General features: G+C 36.5%; 1 protein-coding gene and 1 non-coding gene across 4 annotated transcripts in view; one reads left to right on the forward strand and one right to left on the reverse strand.

The window, feature by feature from the left end:
- UBR3 (ubiquitin protein ligase E3 component n-recognin 3) overlaps window positions 1-23,723 on the reverse strand; it is a 232,659-nt gene that overhangs the window by 135,624 nt on the left and 73,312 nt on the right. For all 3 annotated transcript variants that reach the window (XM_032637364.1, XM_032637365.1, XM_032637363.1), the window contains exons 9-18: window positions 22,988-23,167; window positions 22,265-22,398; window positions 16,745-16,831; window positions 6,363-6,428; window positions 6,185-6,274; window positions 4,924-5,052; window positions 4,106-4,158; window positions 3,872-4,005; window positions 3,460-3,545; window positions 1,742-1,883 (exon numbers count right to left, since the gene is read on the reverse strand). In XM_032637364.1, coding sequence (XP_032493255.1) covers window positions 1,742-1,883; window positions 3,460-3,545; window positions 3,872-4,005; window positions 4,106-4,158; window positions 4,924-5,052; window positions 6,185-6,274; window positions 6,363-6,428; window positions 16,745-16,831; window positions 22,265-22,398; window positions 22,988-23,167 — 1,101 coding nt within the window. The remainder of the gene's footprint in view (window positions 1-1,741; window positions 1,884-3,459; window positions 3,546-3,871; window positions 4,006-4,105; window positions 4,159-4,923; window positions 5,053-6,184; window positions 6,275-6,362; window positions 6,429-16,744; window positions 16,832-22,264; window positions 22,399-22,987; window positions 23,168-23,723) is intronic.
- On the forward strand, window positions 10,786-10,858 carry TRNAV-CAC. The gene has a single exon. It is a non-coding gene; the product is annotated as a tRNA-Val (tRNA).

Below are 23,723 nucleotides of genomic sequence, written 5' to 3' on the forward strand. Positions count from 1 at the left end.
TAACATTTCTTAACATTTGAACCTTAAGCATCTCTCTACACATCTACTATAATTTCAACTTTCTGGCATTAAAAAAAAAATGTTAACAACTGTCCCTATTTCGTGTAACAGGCCATCTTAAATTATCTTAAGTATGATTTAAGATCCTTAAGATAGGCCTTCAAAAAGCCACAGAACCTTTGTTATTAATTCTATTATCTGTTTTTGTCAGAATTATAAAACCATTGAAATGGAAGAAAACTTCAGTGATTAACTAACTGGTCCAGGAGGCTTCAGTGTTCCAAGAAGTTGGATTTCAACAGAGATTTACCAGGGGCCACTTTAGGAGCAAGGAGATGGTAAAACAGATGAGAAGCTATGTCCACTAACCACACTCACTTTAACAAGAGTAGGTTTGCTTTTACTGCTTTTGTATAACAGATTCACTTAAGGCTTAGTTCCCCCAAACTAAAGGCTTATCTTAAACACTTTTTTAAAAAGCTTAAAAAACACTCATCTATTCCAACTCACTCATTTTACAAATAAGAAGTTAAATCCAAAGATAAAACACTGACTTTCTCAATATCGCACAACTTACTAATACAACTCAGTACTGCGTCTGAATATGACACCCAATTTCTTGATTCTAATCTTCGAATGTCCAGTGCTCTGTCTCAGTGTCTCAAACTTAACTGTGTGTGACAATCATCCTTTAGAGCTTGGTAAAAAAGCAGATTTCCAGAATTAATCCCCAGAGATTTGGATAAGAGCAGATTGGGGTTGAGGCATAGGAACCTGTATTTTAATAAGGACCGCGAATGGGTGACACAGATTATGCTCACATCACACTTTATTAATAAGCACTGCATTATACAAGAACATCACTCTACTTCTAAGCTCATCTAAGTTTTAGATACAAAGTGTTCTCTACAATAAAGAAATACTGTGCTTTTTCTTTAATGGAATACATTCCAACCAGAGACTCTGGATTATTCTTGCTACCTTTGTGAACTCTCTGAAAAATCACACATGATAAGGTTTATTTTCGTGTGTTTTACCAAACATGGTACATGCTATTTACAACTACAAAGTGGGCATCAGTTTTTCACTTAGACAGTGAGTGCTGAAGGGGGCAAGAAGCATGTAACTGCTACTTCCTTCAAAATTTTAATTTAGATTAATGAAAATGTGAAAGAGAAGAAGAAAAGACCATGAATCAGGATTCCACCTACTTCTGGCTTTTGTCAAGCATGTCATCTACAAATCCAGGGGGAAAACTTTAGAAAACCAACCACTTACAGAAAAGGTTTCTATGTATTTACACAGGTTCAAAATGTATGAGAATGTTATCAGTATTCCACATAGATTTTAACTGTTTCAAGTTAAAATTTGGGTACTGAGAACTATTTCAAAATCAAATTTAAAGGGCAAATACATTCAGAATGTTTGTAAGTATATATTTTGCTTCATAATTTCTGGTTCATTTACAGTTCATTCACTTACAAAAATAAACTGGAGTTCATATATAAAGTTCCTTTTATAATTTCGAGTCATCTAAGAAGTCTTATTGTAATATAAACCATAGGTTTGTAAATAAATGGAACCAGTATCACTGTACACCATAAAAGACAAACATACATCTATAAGAAAGTTGAGGGGAAAAACCAAAGCTGAACAAATAAAAGGCAAACATTTTGTTTCAATATACACAATGAACCTTCAGAAAACTGATATTTGAAAAAACACATTTATATAAACATACCTTTAGGAGTATACATGCCTTGTTGCATAGAACCTCCAGGTTCAAAAACAGGAGCCTTAAAATCAGCTACAGCTGATAAAACTGATTCAAAGCTATAGCTTCCTGGAATAATGCCACTTTTGGGATTTGGATTTTCTGGAATATGATGTATGTGTCAAGAAAAAAATTAATAACTAAAAGTCAGATACTTAATCTTACCAAGGTATTCTAGTTTCTAACTTCCTTTGCTAAAATATGCAGTAATTGGCTGTAATACATAAAGTCGGCCACAAGAGGGCTATATAATACAACAGTTCAATAATAACTTTTTATCAACTGTGAATTAAGATAGCTTAATCTAGAAGCCTACTAATAAATTACATGCTGAAGTAGCTCTGAAGTATATTTCCCCCAAAACAAATCAATACAGTTTCATGAAATGAAAAAATAACTTTTAAAATTAATCTCCATTTTCATCCTTTTGCAAATAAAGTTGTAATTTCCCTTAGAAAATCAAACACAGTATACTAAAAATCAGCCCAGATTTTTATGAGCAAAGATTATTTTTCCAAAAACACAAAATGTCATCCTCAAAATAAGAAGGAAAAAGATACTAAGCAAATTTTTTAAAAAGAAGAAAACCACAAAGATTCTTTTCTCTTGGTTTCACATTAAAGCTACATAATTCTTCTAAAAATTCAAAGTTACAGAGAATGCTTTTGCTCTTTTGCAGCACTAATACACAGTATATAATGGCTGAATGAAATCATCAAACAGTATCAAATTGTTGGCTGCTTAAGAAAATCTTCAAGGTTATCAAATAGGCATTTCTAATAGGAGCTATTTCACAAAATTTAGCCAATTATTTCAAACATAATCATAATGTACAAATTAAATTTAGTCAAAAATTCACAAATAAATTTTATCACAAAATAACATGATGATCTTTGTCTAAAATTTTATAAACAATAAATCAAAAAATAATAAAGTGTCCATTGTATGCTCAGTCTTATACAGAGAACCATAAGTTTTTAAAGTTTGTAGACAACAGTCTTTGCCTTTAAAAACCTCTTGGTTTAAAACTGAATTCTAAGAAAAAAAATCCTCAGAATGTTTAAAGCTCTGGTAATAATAATGATAAGATATACCTCTAAATTTTAACCATGAATTCCAGCCTGGCTATAGAAATAAAGTAGACCTAGCTGCCTTTCACCAAGTGTCCAGCTCCCTTTCACTATTGCTGTCCTTAAAGGTCAGATCCTGGGGTGCCCAGAGCCACCAGTCCTGATGCCTAACCAAGGTCTAATAAGAGTACCCTGAGGGCTTCCCTGGTGGCGCAGTGGTTGAGAGTCCGCCTGCCGATGCAGGGGACACAGGTTCGTGCCCCAGTCCAGGAAGATCCCACATGCCATGGAGTGGCTGGGCCCGAGGGCCATGGCCGTTGAGCCTGCGCGTCCGGAGCCTGTGCTCCACAACGGGAGAGGCCACAACAGTGAGAGGCCCGTGTACCGGAAAAAAAAAAAAAAAAAAAAAGAGTACCCTGAGAGACGACAGAGGCAAAAAAATCTACCAGTGGTCTTGAACACAGAATTGAACAAACAGTTGGAGTTTTTCTCCATATTATTTTTCAACTTCAAAAAAAACCATTTTAATCAAAAAGTGATATATCTCTAATCCATGAATATTACTTACAACTTAGATCCTGCAACTAACAGAAAATTAAACTTTTAAAAGGATATGAGGTCCAGCAATGAACTATGTGTTCTGTCATTCATACACAGCTGGGCTACCATCTCTGCTCTGAGAATCTCATCATCAGACATTCCTAAAATTAAAAATAGAATTAATAAATCTGAATATCTATATATTATAAAGAAACAACTTACCACACAATTTATTAAGCGTAAATACCAAAAATGAGATGCTTCCAAATTTAAAGAGCAAAGAATACAATGCCCCAATATAACCTGCAGTTTAACTACCCTGATATTTGCAGTTCCCTTAAGGGGTTTTTTAAAGGATATTCTAAAAGGAGTGTCAACGGTAATACATCCTTTCCTTTTTTTCCATAAGCCAGTTACTACCACAAGGAGAGGGGAGGAAACGGAGGTTAATAGTTAATACGCAAGTATTTGTATTAGTGCTTTTTACCTAAATGCAAACGAAGACTCAAAAGAATCACAAGAAATGTAAGAGCGCCTTCTAACATGGATCTCTCATGCTCTGCATCAAGTACTGTGTTTTGATGTTGTGAAGCCATTGTCAACAAATCCACTACCTTAAATCTATTAAAAAAATATTTGAGACAGATTTTTTAAAGTTAAAACAAAATTAGTTTAAATTCCAAATACTTCCTAATACCTGTCTTAATAAAATTATGCTTACCTTTCAAAGACAGATGAAATAAAATAATCTGGATCAAGTCTAGATGCACAAACCTTTAAAAGACAAAAAATAAAACCCACAATCTTTATTTCTCAATATTCAGTTTTACTTCTTTTTTTCTTTTTCCAGCCACGCCACGCGGCTTGCAGGATCTTAGTCCCCCAACCAGGGATTGAACCAGGGCCACAGCAGGGAAAACACCAAGTCTTAACCACTGGACTGCCAGGGATTTCCCCAGTTTTACTTCTTGTGTTAATCATGTTTTTTATTTTCTGTATCTTCTGATGTCCTGGCATCTAGGGGGGCCCTACAGACCAGGAGAGAAACTACCCTTCTAAAGGCTAGCTAATTCCAAAAGATAGTAAACAGCTTACCTGGGAGCAAGTCTCTCATATGCAAGTCCCTCATGCCCTTTATTTAACTCACATACCAAGCCAATATTCCCACTGGCCCCCTGCCCAAGGCAGGTACCAGATAGCCTTTATGCCCCAGAGCCCACAAAAATTATTCAAACTAGCCAATCCTAAACTACTTCCCCTGCCCTGCCTTGTCGTTCCTATGGAAACCCCAATAAAGCTTCTGGTCTAGGATTTCCCCTCACTCCTCCTTCTGCCTCCTGACCAAAATCTAACACTTCCCCTCTGGTCCTGCGTAGTGTGGCATGCCCCCTTCCTTTGGAAATTATAAGTAATAAAATTCTTCTTTCAATAGCACTGACCTCTCCATGTCATCATTTAGTCACCTCTATAAATTAAAATCCCACAGGTACAAATGAGATACTTCTAAAGTACAACATCTGCACCATCAAGTTGGCTTACCTGTAATAGGTAAATGTCAGGATCAATCATGGAATTACAGAAATGAGACTGGACATAGGTCATGGCTTGTCCTTTGATTTGCAGACCATTTCTTACCCACATATTGCTATGGATTTCAGCAAGACTTGCCTAGTAAAACAAAAATTAAGTAAATTGGACAAAGAAGTCATCTAAAGTCAACCTTTATAAAATCATGTTACAATAAACAATCATTTCAAAATATTTTATAACTTAATCACAGCATAAGCCTGACATTCTGTCCAATGTTTAAGATATTCAATTCAAATATATAATTTTAAATTTTATGATGATCATTATATTTTATACAGTCCCTTCTTCTGGAGTTTATACATGAGTTAGTTTTCCATGATGACTCCTGGATACATTTATAACAATATTCACTGAAATCTTTAATGAGGAATCACTGACGATTACATTTAACTCTTTCCTCTTCAAAAAAAAAAATACATAATGCTTAAAGAAACACAGGAATAAGCATCAAACAAGCTAACTGTTCACTGTTCAACATCAATGAATATAATCTATGTCTTTAATTCACCCTAACTCAACCTTCAATCTAGTCATTTTCTAAAGTTTGGCAAGAGCAGATCAGATTAGAATAAATTTTCTTACTATATTAATATTTAATTCTTCATGTATTTATGTCCTGTATCAACTAAAACTAAGCACAGTCATAACTTCATCTCTTATTTGTTCCTAACTCCCAGAGGTAAAGTTCAATAATGGTTAACAAATCTAAAATTTCCAGGAAAAATAAACTGAAGTGCAAATCCCTCTAATGTATATAAAAGGTGGTCCACAAAATCAGTGTTAGAAATGAAAGAAACCACAGTGCATATGTAGGCTAAATCTTCTCTCTTTTCTCTCCTCTCACTTTATAGATGGGGAAACTAAGAATCAAGTAGGTAAATCACTCCAAACAACATAGATAATAAAATAGTGGTGGCACCAAGGCTAGAATTTGCTGGGTCTCCTGACTCCCAAAACAGTGCTGTAGTATGTTAAACCCCCCCATAAATAAATATAGTGAAAAGAATTCCTGGGGAAATTATAACTAAATGTAAATCTCATTTAAAAAATATATATATATATATAATCTGGCAAAAATACAAAAAACTAAATTTTTTTTAAAATTTCAAACATTTTGGCTATAATAACAATGATAAAGGCATACAAATAAAATAAAGGAAGAATCACTTAACCAAGGAATTCAAAACCTTTTACAAGCCTGAAAACATACCTGAATTTGGAGTGGATGAATCATTAGTTTCATTAACATTTCCTGATCTGGTAAAACAGAATCCAAATCTAGTTCTTGACATTTCACAGCCTAAAAATTATGATAAAAAATGTTACTAATTCAATACATAATTCCCAATATTCAAAAAACAAACAAAGTTGTTTAATGACACTCTTACCTTACTCAAAAACATAGCATAATAACGATGTAGTGGCAGATGAAAAGTGACTTGGTTAGGTGCTGGCTGGAAATAAACAAACAAAATCCACAAATCAAAGAATCCTTTACCGCATTCAAAGAAGGTTTTAAAATGCTAAAACCACACTTTCACCTTGATTTATTCCCCTATACTTTCTAATAAAAAAGTACAATTTTAAGGGCTTCCCTGGTGGCGCAGTGGTCGAGAGTCCACCTGCCGATGCAGGGGACACAGGTTCGTGCCCCGGTCTGGGAAGATCTCACATGCCGCGGAGCGGCTAGGCCTGTGACCCATGGTCGCTGAGCCTGCGCGTCCAGAGCCTGTGCTCCGCAACGGGAGAGGCCGCAACAGTGAGAGGCCCGCGTACCGCAAAAAAAAAAAAAAAAAAAAAAAGCACAATTTTAGAAGTTATAGCCTTAAAAACCCACTGTAGATAAAATTATTCCATTTTAAATGTAAGTTACTTAAAGGCAGAAACTGTATACTCCTCAACGTTGAATCCTCTGAAGCATCTAGCCCAGAGCAAGGGACGGAATAGATTTCCCTTTACAGTAGGCCACTTGGGAATCTTCAAATGCATGCATACCAAACATGACGATAGTAACAAGAACAATAATTACAGCTAACATTCACCGAGCACTTACTATGTGCCCGTCACTGTGCTAATAAGCACTTTATTCAGACTTAATTTAATCCTAGGAGAACCCAACGGGGTAGAAACTGAATATTCCATTTTATAAATAGGGAAATTCAAGTTTAAAAAACTTAAGTAACTTCCTAAAGTTAACAAGCAGTGAACTGAAAAGCTAGCCTGAACTCCGCTGTTATATTCAGAACGGTAAGAGGCTCTGACTACAGCCCTAAACTGAGGTGCAGTTAAAAGGCTTACCTAGTTGGGTGAGATGCTCCCCATATCAGTGGTGAACACACAGTTTCTGTAGGAAAGCTTAGTACAGTGTATATCAAAGACCTTTGGTATCCTTGTGAATATTATAAAAACTGTATTTTAAATCTGTGACTCCCATGGGTCACGCTATCACTACAGGGAAAAAGTACAACACAGTTGTCCTTCTCAAACAGACAAGAAAAATTAAAAGGTATTATTTGTTTTTTGTTTTTTTTTTTTGTATTATTTGTTTTTAATGCTTCTATAAGTTTTTAGTAAAGTTTTCTCCTGTTAAAAAGTTTTACCCCAAACACTCAAATACCAGTATAGAGTTATAAAGATGTGCAATATGTCCCCATCCCTGAAACAGTTTTTTCCAAAACCGATATGAGAAAAAGATCTTCCTCAACATGTGAATAAATGTCTAAAGGAAGTTGTTCTAATAAATAAACGTTTGGCTTCCATAAAAAGGAAGGAATTTCTGACACATGCTGCAATAGGGATGAACCTTCAAGACATTATGCTAAGTGAAATACGCCAGTCACTAAAATAGATATACTGGATGATTCCACTTATATGAGGTACTTACAGTACCTTATAGAGACACGAAGTATAATGATGTCAGAGGCTGGGGGGAAGGGAAAATGGAGAGTTTATTGGGTATAGAGTTTCAGTTTTGCAAAACAAAAAGTTCTGGAGGTTGGGTGCACAACAATGTGAATATACTACTGAACTGTATACTTTAAAAAAGGTTAATAAGATAGTAAATTTTATTTTATGTGCGTTTTACCACAATCAAAAATAAAATAAGTTTGCCCTCCATTACTATAATCATTTTAGTAACATAAACTATACTAACTAGCTAAATCAGAATCTCCTTCCATTTCTTTTGAAGGCAGGCATCAAGAACAGTGGTTAAGAGCAGACTCTTAAAAGCTGGATTTGTAGGAGTTCAAATCCTGATTCTGCCACCTACAGCTGTAAAACTGTGAGCAAGTTACTTAACTTCTCTGTGTCTAAGTTGCCTGACCTGTAAAGTGGAGATAATAAGCAGCTGGATGGCTGTGAGGATCAAGTAAGAGAACATGGTACCCAACACACATTTCTATTAATTACTAAGCCATAGACTCTGTCTTGTCTTTTAAGGCTTGAGCATATGCTAAACACACATTCTTCTACAGTGTTATATTCCATAATCCCCTCTTGTCCAACGTCACAAATTAGTCACTTGAAAAACTCTTCTTCCACTCCTTCCATATATACTGAGGTGGTCCTCAGATTCCATTCTCAGCTTTCTACTCTTCTCATTCTAGGTGACTTTATCCAGTTCATAGCTTCAATTGCCAAACCAAGATGACTCCCAAATCTCAGCAGAAATCTCACTCCTGAACTCCAAACCCTACATTCAAGCGTTTAAGTCCCATGGGGACCACAAATACACTGTGTCCAAACCAAACTCAGCATCTCTGCCCTAAAACTCAATCCTCCTCAATGTTTCTTCTCCAAATTCCCAGTAATACAAATCTGAAATGTAGACTCCTTCCTTCTCTCAAACCTCCTACCTTTCATAAGGCACCAAAGTGTGTCTGATTTTCTAAATACCTCTTAACTTTACTTCCTCCTCTCTTTCCACACTGCCCCTAACTAACCTTAGCTCAGGCCCTCAACCTTTAGTGCCTAGATTTCAGTGCTAGCCTTTGCTTCTATTCTTACCCTCTGTAAGAAACTTTCTGTGGTATCTGCCTAGTTCACTACCTTCCCCATTTCTCAGAATGTCCCTTCCTATACCACCTTCCAAATGCACACACACAGGGACTGGAGCCTGACAATCAAGGTACAGTAGCCACATCTGACTGGATCAGGGCAGGAGATACCTAACCCATCGTGGGCAATGAGGTTCTCTCTTCACTTGAAAACTGAACTAGATTTAAAGACATCTGCAGAGAGTCTTGCAGTATGGCTGAAACTGCAATATTAGGCAACTGTAGGAAGGTAATATTTAACCACATAGGCAAAAAAGCACAGAAAACCAATCTACAGAAAGGGAAGAAAAAATGAGGCAGAAAGGCCAAAGCAAAAGCAAGAGACAGGAGTTCCTGTTCAGCTTTCCACTCAGTTCCTGAAGTCCAGGTGCCATAAGATCCCTGAAAGATCTCTCTGTACTCATAATAAATCATTCCTCCTTTAAATTAGGCTGCCTCAAAAATGTTTTTTTCCTTGTATTCAAAAGAACCTTAATTAGTACATCTATTTAAACCTTGATATATTGCCAGGAGGTGGTCTTACGAAAATATTAATTTAACCTTGTACTTCTCCATTCATCATCTTTTAATGGCTCCCTATAGTTTTAACTTCCTTTAACCTTCTGACTCTTGAGAGACAGGACTTACCTCTCCAGCCCATCTCCTGTCATATAAACTCATGTACCATAGGTACTGCCTTTGTATATGCCTTTCCCTCTGCCTCAAATACTATATACATCCTTGCTCCCACTGGATTAACATACCTTTAAGACTTTGCTGAAGTGACATTTCTGCTAGGAAGCTTTTCCTGAGTCCCTCAGGGTAAATCAGATGCTCCACTCTATTCTCCTCCATAGCACCCTGGTCACAACTTTACAGAAGCCCTCTGATCAAATTAGCCATTTATTTGTCTTCCATTTCCTTAAATTAAGCACCATTTCATCACTGTATCCCCAGTGTTTAGAACACAGTGAACATTCGATAAATATTTGCTGAATGAACACATGTTCTACTTCCATCTTACAAGAGACGACTCTAAACAAACCACTCTGCTATATACTCATATATGTTGCTACATACTCATAAATGATATTCAGTATTTGAGGATTCTTAAATGGCCTGTACTTTGGGAAAATTTATTCCATCCTGTGTCTCTAAGTGACTGATTGATTTGGCTTAATCCAGTTCAAAAAAATATTATTTGCTTATTCTGTGCTGGATTACTGCAATAACTTCTGACCTCCACTCTCAAGGCTGAAAGAAGAACAAATATTTATCACACATGAAATAAGTGCCTCTTAGTCAATTCTCATTGGCTAATATTATTATCTTAAATAAATAGATGAGAAGATGGACTCGGCAATGCTTTAAAAAAAAAACCAAAAACTGTCCAAGACCAAGATCACATAGTGTCCACTCAGGTATGCCTGACTCTAAAGCTCCTTCCACTGCCAAAGCCAGTACAGTTGAAATACGACCAGACAAGAAGTTGAGAGACATGGGATCTAGACCCAGAAATACCAGGAGTTTGCTATATAACTAGAGGCAAGTCATTTAATATCTCTGCATCTCCATTTTACATCTGAAAAAAAGGGAGTGACAATAACATCTTCCCTACTTCACAGGGTTGTTTTGAGAAACAAATATATCAAAGCACTTTAAGAAAGAAGAAACTTTTAAACATCGTGAAAGATATATTGGTTGATTCCTTAAATTCTATACTTATTGTCTTTTCTATTAAAAATCTATATAAATTTTTGCAACATTCGGGACTTCCCTGGTGGTCCAGTGGTTAAGACTCCACACTCACAATGCAGGGGGCCCAGGTTTGATTCCTGGTCAGGGAACTAGATCCCACATGACACAACTAAAGATCCCACATGTCACGACGAAGATCCCACATGATGCAACTAAGACCCAGTGCAGCCAAATAAATAAATAAATATTTTTTAAAATTTTGTTTACAACATTCAATATCTTCCTAAAATATTTCTGTGTAAAAAACAAATATACTGGGGCTTCCCTGGTGGCACAGTGGTTAAGAATCCACCTGCCAGGCTCCCTGACTTCAGACTATACTACAAAGCTACAGTAATCAAGACAGTATGGTACTGGCACAAAAACAGAAATATAGATCAACTGAACAGGATAGAAAGCCCAGAGATAAACCCACACACATATGGTCACCTTATCTTTGATAAAAGAGGCAGGAATGTACAGTGGAGAAAGGACAGCCTCTTCAATAAGTGGTGCTGGGAAAACTGGACAGGTACATGTAAAAGTGTGAGATTAGATCACTCCCTAACACCATACACAAAAATAAGCTCAAAATGGATTAAAGACTTAAATGTAAAGCTAGAAACTATCAAACTCTTAGAGGAAAACATAGGAAGAACACTCTATGACATAAATCACAGCATGATCCTTTTTGACCCACCTCCTAGAGAAATGGAAATAAAAACAAAAATAAACAAATGGGACCTAATGAAACTTCAAAGCTTTTGCACAGCAAAGGAAACCATAAACAAGACCAAAAGACAACCCTCAGAATGGGAGAAAATATTTGCAAATGAAGCAACTGACAAAGGATTCATCTCCAAAATTTACAACCAGCTCATGCAGCTCAATAACAAAAAAACAAACAACCCAATCCAAAAATGGGCAGAAGACCTAAACAGACATTTCAACAAACACATGAAAGAATGCTCAACATCATTAATCATTAGAGAAATGCAAATCAAAACTACAATGAGGGCTTCCCTGGTGGCACAGTGGTTAAGAGTCCGCCTGCCGATGCAGGGGACGCGGGTTTGTGCCGTGAGCTGTGGTCACTGGGCCTGCACGTCCGGAGCCTGTGCTCCGCAACAGGAGACGCCGCAACAGTGAGAGGCCCACGTACCGCAAAAAAGAAAAAAAAAAAATTACAATGAGATATCATCTCACACCAGTCAGAATGGCCATCATCAAAAAATCTAAAAACAATAAATGCTGGAGAGGGTGTGGAAAAAAGGGAACACTCTCGCACTGCTGGTGGGAATGTGAATTGGTACAGCCACTATGGAGAAGAGTATGCAGGTTCCTTAAAAACCTACAAATAGAACTACCATATGACCCAGCAATCCCACTACTGGGCATATACCCTAAGAAAACCATAATTCAGAAAGAGTCATGTACCAAAATGTTCATTGCAGCTCTATTTACAATAGCCAGCAGATGGAAACAACCTAAGTGTCCATCATTGGATGAATGGATAAAGAAGATGTAGCACATATATACAATGGAATATTACTCAGCCATAAAAAGAAATGAAATTGAACTATTTGTAATGAGGTGGATGGACCTAGCGTCTGTCATACAGAGTAAAGTAAGTCAGAAAGAGAAAGACAAATACCGTATGCTAACACATATATATGGAATTTAAGAAAAAAAAATGTCATGAAGAACCTAGGGGTAAGACAGGAATAAAGACACAGACCTACTAGAGCACGGACTTGAGGATATGGGGAGGGGGAAGGGTAAGCTGTGACAAAGCGAGAGAGTGGCATGGACATATATACACTACCAAACATAAAATAGATAGCTAGTGGGAAGCAGCCGCATAGCACAGGGAGATCAGCTTGGTGCTTTGTGACTACCTAGAGGGGTGGGATAGGGAGGGTGGGAGGGAGGGAGACACAAGAGGGAAGAGATATGGGAACATGTGTATATGTATAACTGATTCACTTTGTTATAAAGCAGAAACTAACACACCATTGTGAAGCAATTATACTCCAATAAAGATGTAAAAAAAAAAAAAAAAAAGAATCTGCCTGCCAATGCAGAGGACACGGGTTCAAGCCCTGGTCCGGCAAGATCCCACATGCCGTGAAGCAACTAAGCCCGTGCGCCACAACTACTGAGCCTGCGTTCTAGAGCCCACGAGCCACAACTACTGAGCCCACACACCAGAACTACAGAAGCCCATGCACCTAGAGCCCGTGCTCTGCAATGAGAGAAGCCACCGCAATGAGAAGCCCATGCAACACAATGAAGAGTAGCCCCCGCTCACCACAACCAGAGAAAGCCTGCGCGCAGCAATGAAGACCCAACACAATTAATTAAAAAATATATGTGTGTGTATATATATACACACACACACTATTTCCTTGAATTAAGCTGATCTGTATACCTTACTTGATACTAACTATCCGTAAATCCACCCCAAGTTCAACCGTGGATTAATTTCATGTCAAATATTACCTAACCCTCTGTGTGTAATGATAATTTTCCCCTAGTTCAATCTTCCTGTTGTCTTAGTGATGCCACCATTTCAACAATAACTCCTAAAGTTTCAAATACTAATGAGAATTGGACTGAGAGAAGCTCCAGCTGAAGCCCCAGCTGACGGACTAATCCTTGACAGGGTGAAGAAATAGTGAAGCAGGTTAAAAGCAGGATGGAGCTCTGTGGAGAATGGAGAATGTTTTCTTTAAATACTGACTCATTACCATTTATATAAATAAAGCTTAAGCTTAAGTACCAACATTTAGACAAGATAAGAATCGGTGATTTGGTGGAGGCAGAATCAGAATCCAAATGGACACAATGGCCAGGTTGAAGGCTAAAGACAGGCACAAATATTGGAGGAGGAGTCATCAGGGATGGAAGATAAATTAGTTTGAGGCAGGAAGGATGAGAGTTAAAGACAGTAGGAGGCTCTTCCCTTCATAAATAATTCAGTCCTAAAGCCACTGGGGGGGAGGTGTTAAGAGGCAAAATAAACCAAAATAGGCATCTATAGGTGAGGAGCCTGAAAAGGGATATCAGAGCCCAGGGTGAGGAGGACAACTGTGTGTGTTGGGGCGGGGTGGGGGGAAATGTCAGTGGTTTTCCAGGGTGAAGAGCATCTACACAGAAGTGGGCTGTGGCCCGGCATAAGGAGTCAGGGCATCCACACAGCAGGGCAGCCCAGTATACTATGTCAGAGCCAATCAGGGTGAGGAGAGTGGGGACTGACCAGGGATGAGAAGCCAGAACCTGATAGAGGTAAAGAGGGCAATGACACAGGGCGCCAGCCTGGAATAAGGAATCAAAATTCAAGCAAGGTGAGGAGATTACCCACGGGTGGAAAAGACCCAGTATGGGGCATCAGAGCCAAAGCAGGATGAGGAGGGCAGCCAGAATGAAGACATGCCTGGTGTGGGAATTCAAAGCACACACAGGGCAAGGATTCTTCACAGAAGGGTAGTCCAAGGTGGGGAGTTGGAGCCCAAGTGGGACGAGGAGGGTGTCCATATGTAGGGCAGGGTGGGGGACAGAATGCAGGGAGAAGAGGGCATCCATGCAGGGGAAAGGGAGGTAATTGATATGAGAAATTGGTTCTATATAAGAGGATTGGTCAAAGAAATAAATATATTAAGGATAATGGAAGCCAGGTTTCTCACTGTTAGAGAAAACTAGAATAAGTCCTGTGCTATACTGGAATATAAAGTAGCAGTTTGAACTCACAGCTTTCAATATATATAATAGAGAAATAAATATAGATGCAGATATGTACATCTATATACATAAATGCATACATATATTCTGAACCTCTGTTCACTGAGAAGGCCTGGGAGCAGTTAATACCTCGATAGCAGTGAGCCCACCAAGCATCCAGATCCCGCTTTCTCAATACTGTTCTCTACTAAAAGTAACAAAAGATCCTTTAAAAAATGACTGATTCCAGGGGTAGAATAGGGAAAATATAAGGTGAGCCTGAAATATCTTGTTGAGCCACTAAGAAGAGAAGCGCTCAAAGAATAACGGGACAAGTCAAAAGGACACAGAAACCTGCTTGAAGGGGCTCTCACTGGCCACATCTGAAACAATTTGAGCATCAAATAATAGTAGTGTTGGATTATAACCCAGTGAATAAAAGAAACTATGAATCTCCACAGCAGAAAATTAGTGAATGAACTAAAAATTAGATGAGAAAACAGATGTATTTAAATAGCTTTAAAGCAAGTCCTCACAAAATACTTTATTAATTACGATGAGAAAAAGGGTAACTTTATGGTGAAGAAGTCTGGCTGGTACCACCCTAATCAAATGAACAAAGAGATCACCAGTAATAGGACACAAAGATCATAAACCACTAAAGAGGGTGCAATGAAAAGACTGCAACATCACTTCTGTAATATTCCTGCAAAAGATGCATAATCTGAACCTACTCATAAGAAAACCCAAATTGAGGGGTGTTCTACAAAAATAACTGAGCTGTATTCTTCACAACGTTATTGCCCTGAAAGGCAAAGAATGAGAAATCATTCCAGGAGACTAGAGCCATGATAACTAAATGCAACATGTGACTCTAAATAGGATCCTTTTGCTATAAAGGGCAATCAATGGACAATTTGTAAAACATGAATGAGTTTTAAGATTTGCATAGTAATAGTACAATAAAGTTAATTCCCTAATTTTTATGGTTGTCTCTGTTTGTATGAGAGAGAGAATGTCCTGGCTTATAGGAAATGGATACTAAAGTATTTGGGAGTTATGGGCATCAAGTTAACATCTTAACTCTCAAATAGTTCAAGAGAAAGTTCTTTGTACTCCACTTCCAACTTTTCAATAAGTTTATGATTGTGTAAAAGAAAAAATTTTTAAGGAAAAGAAATAAATAAAAGCCCCTCCCCTCCACGCCACGGCCTAAGACACCAGGAGTTGCATCTGCCCAGAGTTCAGAAATCAGATAAGGAGTGCTCCTCCTTCCACATCTGGCAAATTTTTACCCCACTTCATAAGAGGAATAAAAAGGGCTTCTGATAGGAAACTTGGCTGACTAATTAACAGCAGGCCCTTATTTAATTCTTCTCAGTTCATTATCAGCAACAATCATCCTTACTCAGCCATAAAAGGAAACGAAACTGAGTTACTGTGGATGGACCTAGAGTCTGTCATATAGAGTGAAGTAAGTCAGAAAGAGGAAAACAAATACCATATGCTAACACATATGAATGGAGTCTAAAAAAAAAAAATGGTTCTGAAGAACCTAGGGGTAGGACAGGAATAAAGACACAGACATAGAGAATGGACTTGAGGACACAGGGAGGGGGAAGGGTAAGCTGGGACGAAGTGAGAGAGTGGCATGGACATATATACACTACCAAATGTAAAACAGATAGCTAGTGGGAAGCAGCCGTATAGCACAGGGAGATCAACTCCGTGCTTTGTGACCACCTAGAGGGGTGGGATAGGGAGGGTGGGAGGGAGACACAAGAGGGAGGGGATATAGGGATATATGTATATGTATAGCCAATTTACTTTGTTATACAGCAGAAACTAACACACCATTGTAAAGCAATTATACTCCAATAAAGATGTTAAAAAAAAAATCATCTTTATTCATGCCCAGAGGAGAACACTGACCAATTAATAAAGTTGTGATACCCTTTCCATCAATCTCCCCTATTCTGTTCACATTTGCACTGTCACTTTTATCTCTCTGAATGAAGTCCTGAGAAATATACATTTAATAACATTAAAAAAATTATGCCCTTCTCTAGGAAATAAGCAAATACAGTTAATGCACTGTAGAATCTCCTAAGTGTCAAACAACTGGTCTCTTACTTCTCCTTTTTTAAAGCCTAGTGATTTTATGTTTATTCCAACACCTTTCCCTTATCCCATGAAAAGATAGTCATTATTTTCAATGTTAAATGAGATCTAACACTTTTCTTAAATGCTTTTACATATATCAAAAACATACATACCTCATCTACGAAGTTAATAGCATCAAACCAGTCTTGAAGAGCTTCAAGGCAGTATCTCACAACATTTCGGGTATATTCTTGAGTTTCCTAAAATAATAACTTATATAAATTTACAGTATATAAACACGTATATGTTCAACTTCGACATAAAAAGTTATGTGCATTGTATATATAATGGTAAAATATACATATTTTCAAAATAACCACATTTGTCATTTCAAGGAATCATCCTCTCACAAACTAATAGTAACAACTAGAGACAGTTATGAAAATGAACTAACCTGAAATGAGTCAAAGGTGAAATAAATTTATGTGATGTAAATTGGGTTCCACATGGCCGCTGAGCCTGCGCATCTGGAGCCTGTGCTCCACAACGGGAGAGGCCACGGCAGTGAGAGGCCCGCGTACCGCAAAAAAAAACAAAAAACTACAAGCCTCACATCCATATCTAAAAATAGCATCTCTAGGGACTTCCCTGGTGGTCCAGCAGTTAAGACTCTGTGCTTTCACTGCCAAGGGTGTGGATTTGATCCCTAGTGGGGAAACTAAGATCCTGCAAGCCAAGGGATGTGGCCCAAAATTAATTAGTTAATTAATTAATATAGCATCTCTTATAAAGTAGATATTATCATCCCTTTCTTTCAGAGATTTACTTCTCCTTCACCCAGCTCAGTCTCCATATCCTGTTAATTCTTCCTCAATACTGTCATGTAGGTTCACTTACATTTCCTCCTATTTCTGATATCATTCAGACAAAATATCACTTAACTAGTTTCCCTGCCAACAGTCTCACCCTGTTTTAATCTATCCTATATGAGATTTATCCTTCTCAAAATATTATTTTATACATTCTGTTCCCTATCTCTTACTGAAAAAAATGTAATGACACTTTAAGTTACCATAAATAATGTGTCATAACCAAACTAAAGTTGCAGATAATTCACGTATAAAGAAATATTTAAAACCAAATGTTTTCCTATTTAATCAAAGGTTTGAGTAAAGGGACACCACTATATCCTCTTTATACAAGTGTAAACTGATAAACTCTTCTGGAGAACAATTTGAAAAGTAGGTATATCAAGAGTCTTCAAAACGGTGACCAATTAATTCCATTCCTAAATACAGCATACTTAATAATCATGTTCAGATCATCTCTCCCACCTCCCCATCACTATCCTACCCACCCCCAAAAATTCAGTATGCATGACTTACTAGTTTTATGACCTTGAGGAAATTACTTGAATTTTATGAGTTTCAGTCTCTCCATACGTAAAAATGGGCATAATACTACCTACCTCCTAGTACTGCTATGAAGAAGCAAATGAAATAATGTACATAAAATGCTCTATGCCACAGTCTAGCACTATATCTGACAAGTACTACTTAAGTGCTCCAAAGATTCATGGCCAGACTTAACTTCTGTCAAGCCTGCAGTAACGTATAGTTGCCACTAGATGGAGATTTTTACAGCTTATTTGTTCTGTTCAGAAAGCAAAAATTAGTAAAATTCTAGAAATGTGCCATCCCTTTATCCAAGCTATTTGTTATTAATCTAGTATAACTTGTTTAACTATCCCTTAGCATTTTCAAGAACCAAACAGCATACGGGGCAATCAGACAAAGAAAGTAAGCTATCAGGTGAAGTTCCTTTTTTCTATTGCTAATCCTTTAGTTTTATATTTTATAATTAGAGGACATAAACATAAAGCAATAGCTTTGTTTTACTTAAAATAATAGTCTTTCTTCTAGTTTACATTTCTAAAACCTGACAACATTGCTGCTAAAAAGCTCCAGACAGTCTTGCTTAAGAGACAATTATAGCAAAGTGATAAAGAGCACTGGTTCTGAAATCAGATGGATTTGTTTTCAAACTCAAGCTTCCACTTGCAGCTGTGTAAATGTGGGCAAATTATTTAACCTCTGAAAGACAGGGATGATACTATCTACTTTATAAGAGATGTTATGAAGATTAGATACGAACATAATGTAAGCAATATAACGTGAAGAATAATGTCTGGCATAGTGTAGGCTCTCATCAAGAGAACGTCTTATCTAGGAACTAGATGCTCCTTTAGCTAAGAAACTACTCTCAGATATTACCAGAACAACATGAGCTCGTTTTCTCTCTGTTGTCTTCGCTTCTTAGATTAAGAAAACCATAACACATTGGAATCCTGGCCTTCAAAACTGAAAAATAATCTACTGCCTGAAAACAATGATTTCTCATTATCACATAAACATAGCCCTGGCCTTATAATCCAAAATCATCCTAACCACAGTTGTCAGAATAATCCTCCTAAAATACTGACCTTTTCATATCAACATCGTATCAATCCTCCCTCCTACATCACCATCTGTTCTGTTGTTGGCTTATATGATGTTGCATTCTTCTGGTTTTTCTCCTCTCCCTCTCTGATGTCTAAATGTTCGTTTTTTCTTCAAGGTCCATTTCTCTTCTCCCCCTATTTGACGTGACCCCATCCCCTGGCAATAAATGCCATTTTTATTCCCAAGGGTCTAAAATTTATAACCCTAGTTCAGATTTCTCTTTTGAGCACAAAACTCATATATCCAACTGACTATTCACTATTTCCACTTGGATGTTTCAGAGGCATCTCAAACTTAACATATCTAAAACTAACTCTGATCTCTCTAAACCTTTTCTATTGATCCTTTTCACCTCTGTAAAATTATCTCCATACATAGTTACCCAAAAATCTATTTCACTCATCAATAACATACAATCCATCACCAAGGCTTTTGGTTCTACCTTCAAAATACATCTTCAATATCCAAAATGCACCTTGAATTTCAAACCTGGATTTCCTAGATTATTATCACAGCATCTTAATTGGTCTATTTGCTACTAGTCATGATGCTCCCCACGCTCCCCTCAATCCAGTCTTTCCAGAAAACAGAATGATCTTTTAAATGTAAATCTGATCCCATTAAACCCCTACTTTAAAATATTCACTGGCTTCTCCTTAAAATTAAATCTAAGGCTCATTAACATGTTCTATAAAAACCTGCATTAATAATACAATCCCTGCCTATCTCTCCAACTCCATCTTGTTCTGTGGCTCCAGCCACAAACTCCTTAAAATGACTAATCACTTTCCTACTGGAGGTAGGTTACTCCATACTATCTCCCCTATTCCCACCACTAACCCCACTTTTATACTTCATATAGCTGGCTTTTTCATTCTTCAGAAAGGCCTTCCCCTGATCCTTAAACGTAACCAGCCTCCACACTCATTACTCTCACAGCAATCTGATATTTTCCTGTAGAACACTTACAAAACTTACAAAATAAACCTGTGTGCTTACTTACTTAATGTCTATCTCTCCTATTAGACTGCTCCATGAGAGCAAAAACCACATCTATTTGGTTTGACACCAAAAACCCGAGCATCTAGATAGCATCTGGCATAGAACAGCATTCAATAGATACTTTTTTGAATGAATGGACAAACGACTCTCATATTAGATGACAGTTTTTTTGATAAATGCTACAATGGAGATTAAACGAGGTACTATAAAAACAGAGACTGGAATCATAAATATGAAAGAATTTAAATGAGCAGATTACATATCAGCTGAGTCTTATGAGTACAATTTTTGAAGAGCTCAACTAATTGTTCTTCATTCCAGTTAGAATCGCTGCCAAAGTCCTACTGCACATCAAACAAACCAAAATCTCTGACAGTGAGACTCAGGCACATGTATTTTGCAAGCTTCCCAGATGATTCTCATATAAGAGAAGCACTGGACTAAGCAGAAAGAATGAGCTCATTTGTCAAAAAAGGGACTAACTTGAACAAAACCACTGGAATCAAGAAAGGAATTGCATGTTGAGGAATGGTAATCAATCCAATGAAGGCATGGAGGTAGAGGGCAGTATAGGAAGGTGAATTATGATAAACAAGTTGAGGGCAAATTGTGGAATGTCTTAAATGCCTCTATAGGAAATATGGACATTATCCTGTAGACATAAGAACTTGAATGATTTTTAAGCAAAGGAGAGATAAGCACAGAGCTTAGCAGTAACTTTGGTATTAGGAAAAATTACAGTAGGAAGAATCTAGAGGCAGGAAAACCAATTAAGAAACAACCCAGATTTTAAAAATAAAAAGAAATAAATTAAGACAGTGGAAAGAAGTGGTAGAGAGACATTTCTGGTATGAGAGAAAATTCATGGTATCTGATTATAGCTTGAACACAGCTGGTACAGCAAGGGGAGGTTTCTATATTGGATAACTGCATCATTTAAAACACCATACCTAAAATGACATAAAGAACACAGCACAGACAAATGTTTTTAAATAGTTTAGGAACCTGAGAAAATTCATGTACCTATAAGGAGATCTACATGAATAACCAGAGCTGTTGTGAATTTCAATCTGGCCAGACTGTAACAGAGTTGTGAGGCATCTGCATTTAGAGAAAGCTGGAGTCATGAGAGAAAACAGAAATCCTCGGACACCAAGGGGGGAAAGTGGCAGGGGGTGGTGGTGGTGGGATGAACTGGGAGATTGGGATTGACATATATACAAGGATATGTATAAAATAGATAACTAATAAGAACCTGCTGTAAGAAAAAATAAATAAAATTCAAAAACAAAAAAAGAAAACAGAAACCCACTTAAAGTAACACATACATTTAAAGAATATATGTAAGAGAGTCTCATAATAACCCTGTGAGGAAGAGCAGGCTTTGCTGTCCCATTTCTATTTTGTTTCCTTTAGTTTTTTAAAAGAAAAGGAGAAAGACTGAGAAGTTCAAATAGTTTAAAATGAGTTGACCAAGTCACCTAAGTCAAAAGAGGCAGAGCCAAGACCACTCTAAAATCTTGTGCAACACGCTTATTGGTACAGGCTAGCAGGTTGGACTTCATGGGATCCATATAGCAAAATCTTAGTCAAGTCCTTAGTTTAGTAGGGTCAGGAGATAACAAACTGTCCAAGGATTCTGGAGACCCATCAAACGAATACTTTAAAATGCAAAGGTAAAATATATATTTGTACAGAAAGACATAAATGCATGCAATTATAAGCAAGCATTTCTTAACCAATTATAAGAATTTATGTTGTTGCTATGTACCTGTAGGTTCTTTTTATAAACAATTGTAAGTTGTATGAAATGTATACTGATTTTGTGCTTGGAATCTTAAAAGTGTAAACTTTATTGAGGACTATCCTCATCCCTTGAGAGACAAGAAACATTAGGCAACTAACTGATAATGGGTAAAATGAAATAATAAAGATGAGTGTGGAGACTTATAAAGCTCCAAAGACTATTCACAATAAGGGAAGGCTGGAATGATATTATAACTCATTTATATAAATGAATTCTAACCTGCCTAAGAATAACAATTAACTGTCTCAGGTCAACTTTCACAAAGGTGAATTCAGAATTAAACACTGCATATTATTACACACAAGTAAACAAATCAATGTTTTCACAAATAATTTTCTTAAATAATTATTTTAAAGGTAAACACAGAAATTAACAAAACATACCCTAACTTTACAATGTGATAAGAGTCCCCACATTGGCTGTGCACAGGCCTCAAGTTCAGCAGCAAAGGCAGCATAGTAGGTCTGAGATTCAAATTCCACGTGCTCATTTAGTTCTCGCTTATTTAAGTTCATACCTTGCGAAAATTAAAACAGATATAAACCTTGCCAAATGGAAATACACACCCATGTTAAAAATCAAGTAAAATACTTCCAAGTACCAAACACATTTTAATGCACACAAATGGCATAATGACACAATATGTATAGAAATTAATAAATTATTAAAAATAAAATAATCTGGTCCTTTTGGAATTCTTTATAAACTACGTTTTCTTAGAAACATTTTGTGAACTGTCTCTTTCTTATATAATTGAATATATTAAATAAAGTCAAAACTATTTTAATTGATGCCGGTTGACATTTTTACAGAAGTATTGAGTCTTTCTTGGAGAATAGATTAGAAATTTCTAGATTAATGCTTTCAAATGCTTTTAAAAATTACACTCCTATTTCCTATGTAATAGTTTGACCTTCTTCATAACTCTGATATGTTTTCATGAACACTTTATCAAAATACTTACAAATATCAATTAATTAAAATGAGACATTTCACATGTAACTGAATGATGTGCTATGACCTCTTAATTAGTGTTTGACAGTTTAACCATTAGGCATTTTGTAAACTAAAGAAAAAAAAATTAAGAAAAAATCTGAAATTGATACCTTGAAAGAAAGATACAAAGTTCATCCATGTCACTAACAAACCGTGGTCCTCCAAAAATCTCTTAGCCACACTTTGATGAGAAAGGATATTAATAAAATCACTGACAAGAGGCCAATAAGTGTTATTCTTCAGTAATGCTTCTCCACAATTCACTACCACATGTAAACTGTTTTCTTCATCTAAAATAGACACACACACACACAAAAAAAATTAGTTTAAAAAAATAGTTTTACCAATGATACAGATTATACATTTTAGAATCAGTCACCTAAATTCAAACCCCAGCCTGCCATTTAATAACTATATGGCTTTAGGTATATTACATAGCTCTGAATCAATTTCCTCATCTGTAAAACAGAAAAAGACACATATCTTAAGGGAATTAAATGAAATGTTAACATAACACCTAGCACATCATTATAATAATTATTACCACGTCTAACATATTACATGATATTTAGTTACATGTTTATAAAACCTTATTATTTTCTTGATTTTAATGATATAATGCAATATTTTCAGTTCTAATCAATAAAATGTTTTTATCCCTAGATTAATCTCATTCTATCTTTTCAATAAAATCTGTATGACTTAAACAATATATATTTAATTGCTTTCTTCTATTCAAAGGACATGTAAAAACAATTTTTAACACGGTATTTCAAAAATGAAACAACAAAAGACACACATAAATTTCTTAAGCTTTAAAAAAAAATCCTCAAAGTTTAAATACAT

The sequence above is a fragment of the Phocoena sinus genome, chromosome 7 (assembly GCF_008692025.1).
Source record: "Phocoena sinus isolate mPhoSin1 chromosome 7, mPhoSin1.pri, whole genome shotgun sequence".
NCBI classification, from domain to species: Eukaryota; Metazoa; Chordata; class Mammalia; order Artiodactyla; family Phocoenidae; genus Phocoena; species Phocoena sinus.